This window comes from Echinops telfairi, unplaced genomic scaffold (assembly GCF_000313985.2).
Source record: "Echinops telfairi isolate 266 unplaced genomic scaffold, ASM31398v2 ScPeMD7_7400;HRSCAF=8409, whole genome shotgun sequence".
Classification (NCBI taxonomy): domain Eukaryota; kingdom Metazoa; phylum Chordata; class Mammalia; order Afrosoricida; family Tenrecidae; genus Echinops; species Echinops telfairi.
In genome coordinates this window covers 33,091,243-33,092,745 of record NW_022111300.1, presented here as the reverse complement: position 1 = coordinate 33,092,745, position 1,503 = coordinate 33,091,243, and the positions used below count along the sequence as shown (strand labels likewise).

At 44.9% G+C, this 1,503-nt stretch overlaps 1 protein-coding gene across 3 annotated transcripts in view; it reads left to right on the top strand.

Moving 5' to 3' along the window:
- EPG5 (ectopic P-granules autophagy protein 5 homolog) overlaps positions 1–1,503 on the top strand; it is a 98,917-nt gene that overhangs the window by 69,659 nt on the left and 27,755 nt on the right. For all 3 annotated transcript variants that reach the window (XM_045296294.1, XM_013004729.2, XM_045296292.1), the window contains exon 29: positions 1,038–1,194. In XM_045296294.1, the coding sequence (XP_045152229.1) occupies positions 1,038–1,194 (157 nt within the window). The remainder of the gene's footprint in view (positions 1–1,037; positions 1,195–1,503) is intronic.

The following is a 1,503-nucleotide window of genomic DNA, read 5'->3' as shown; positions in this document are numbered from 1 at the left end:
ATAAATTGTTTATTTTGTCATATCCTGCCCTGTTCGACGTCTCCCTTCACCCACTTTTCTGTTGTCCGTCCCTCAGGGAGGAGGTCACATATAGATCCTTGTGCTTTTTATTTTCACAAAGTTTGCTGACCCCTGAATTACGGGATGACAAGTTCAGCTTATGGAGCGATGGCTTGCTGAGAGTTGTTCTAGGACAGTGTTCATTGTCAACTGCCCCCCGACAGTAGTGGCTATTTGAATTTGACCATTTTGATGTCAGTTTCATTCTCTTCTGAAAGCCCCAGGACAGGACTGGGACCGGGGGAGTGGACACTCTGCTTTCAAGTGACTCCGTATTCCAGCTGCTGCCTCAGTAGATTGGGGTAGGGAGGTGGAGATGGAGATGGAGTTCTTGTGTGGGTTTGCTTGGGGAGCTGGGAAGGAAGAGTAGAAGGTGAGTAGGAGGACGCAGTTTCTTCTACCAGGAAAGGAGCTTACACAATGTGAGTATTAGAAAGGCTATCTCTCACTTGATGCAAACATCTCCTTCTTTCCCTCAGTGTTTTTGGATCACAGAATCTAACAGAAATTAGGGTTCTTGTTTTTACCCGTATATACTCGAGTATAAGCCGACCCGAATATCAGCCGAGGCCCCTAATTTTACCACAAAAACGGCATTTAAAAATGTGCTGAAAAACGCGGCTTATACATGAATATATATGGTATATATGATGTAAGATATGTGTGATGTTAAATAATAAACCATGTATCACACAACCCTATATTACAAAATAGGAAAAATGTGAAAGGGCAAAATGTTAACAAATTTAGTCTTTATAATATGGCTTATTTTTTTACCCCTCCGTGAAGAGGGTGTGAAATTAATTTGACAGATGCACACTTCTAAAAAAATGAAAGATTTTTAGAGTAACAGCTGTATGGGATTCTGAGAACTCTTTGGTGCATTGGCCACGTGTCTTCAGAGGGCATACAGAGCACCTTGTGCGAATGTCCATCTCCTCACTGCAGACCATATCCGCACCCTCGCTCTCCCGCAGGGCCTTGGTGAATGCCTACAAGCTGCAGCCCGCGCCTGGGGTCCAGAAGGTTGGCATTAGTCTCTTCTTCACCGTGGTAGATTACGTCAGCGACGAGACTCAGCGCCACCCGCCCACCAGGCAGTTCTTCACGTCCTGCATTGAGATCCTGGGACAGGTAAGGCTGCTCTCTGTCTCCAACCCTATTCGGAGCCAATGCGCATCTCGTGTGTGATCTCTCCTTCGCACAGGGGTTCATAGCTTGAGGTACACATTCAGCGAATTACATGTATTTTGTGACCTGCCCTTTTCATTTAAAACTATCTTTTGGCATCATCCCAGGTTAATAATTATTGTCTGTTGTACCTTTTTTTGGTTGAAGAAGCTGCTTATTTTAAAATCTGATTTGCTTCGGGTAGAAAGGGGGAACCGATTACAAGAATCTATGTATAGCCCCCTCCCTGGGGGATGGACAGCAGAGAAGAGG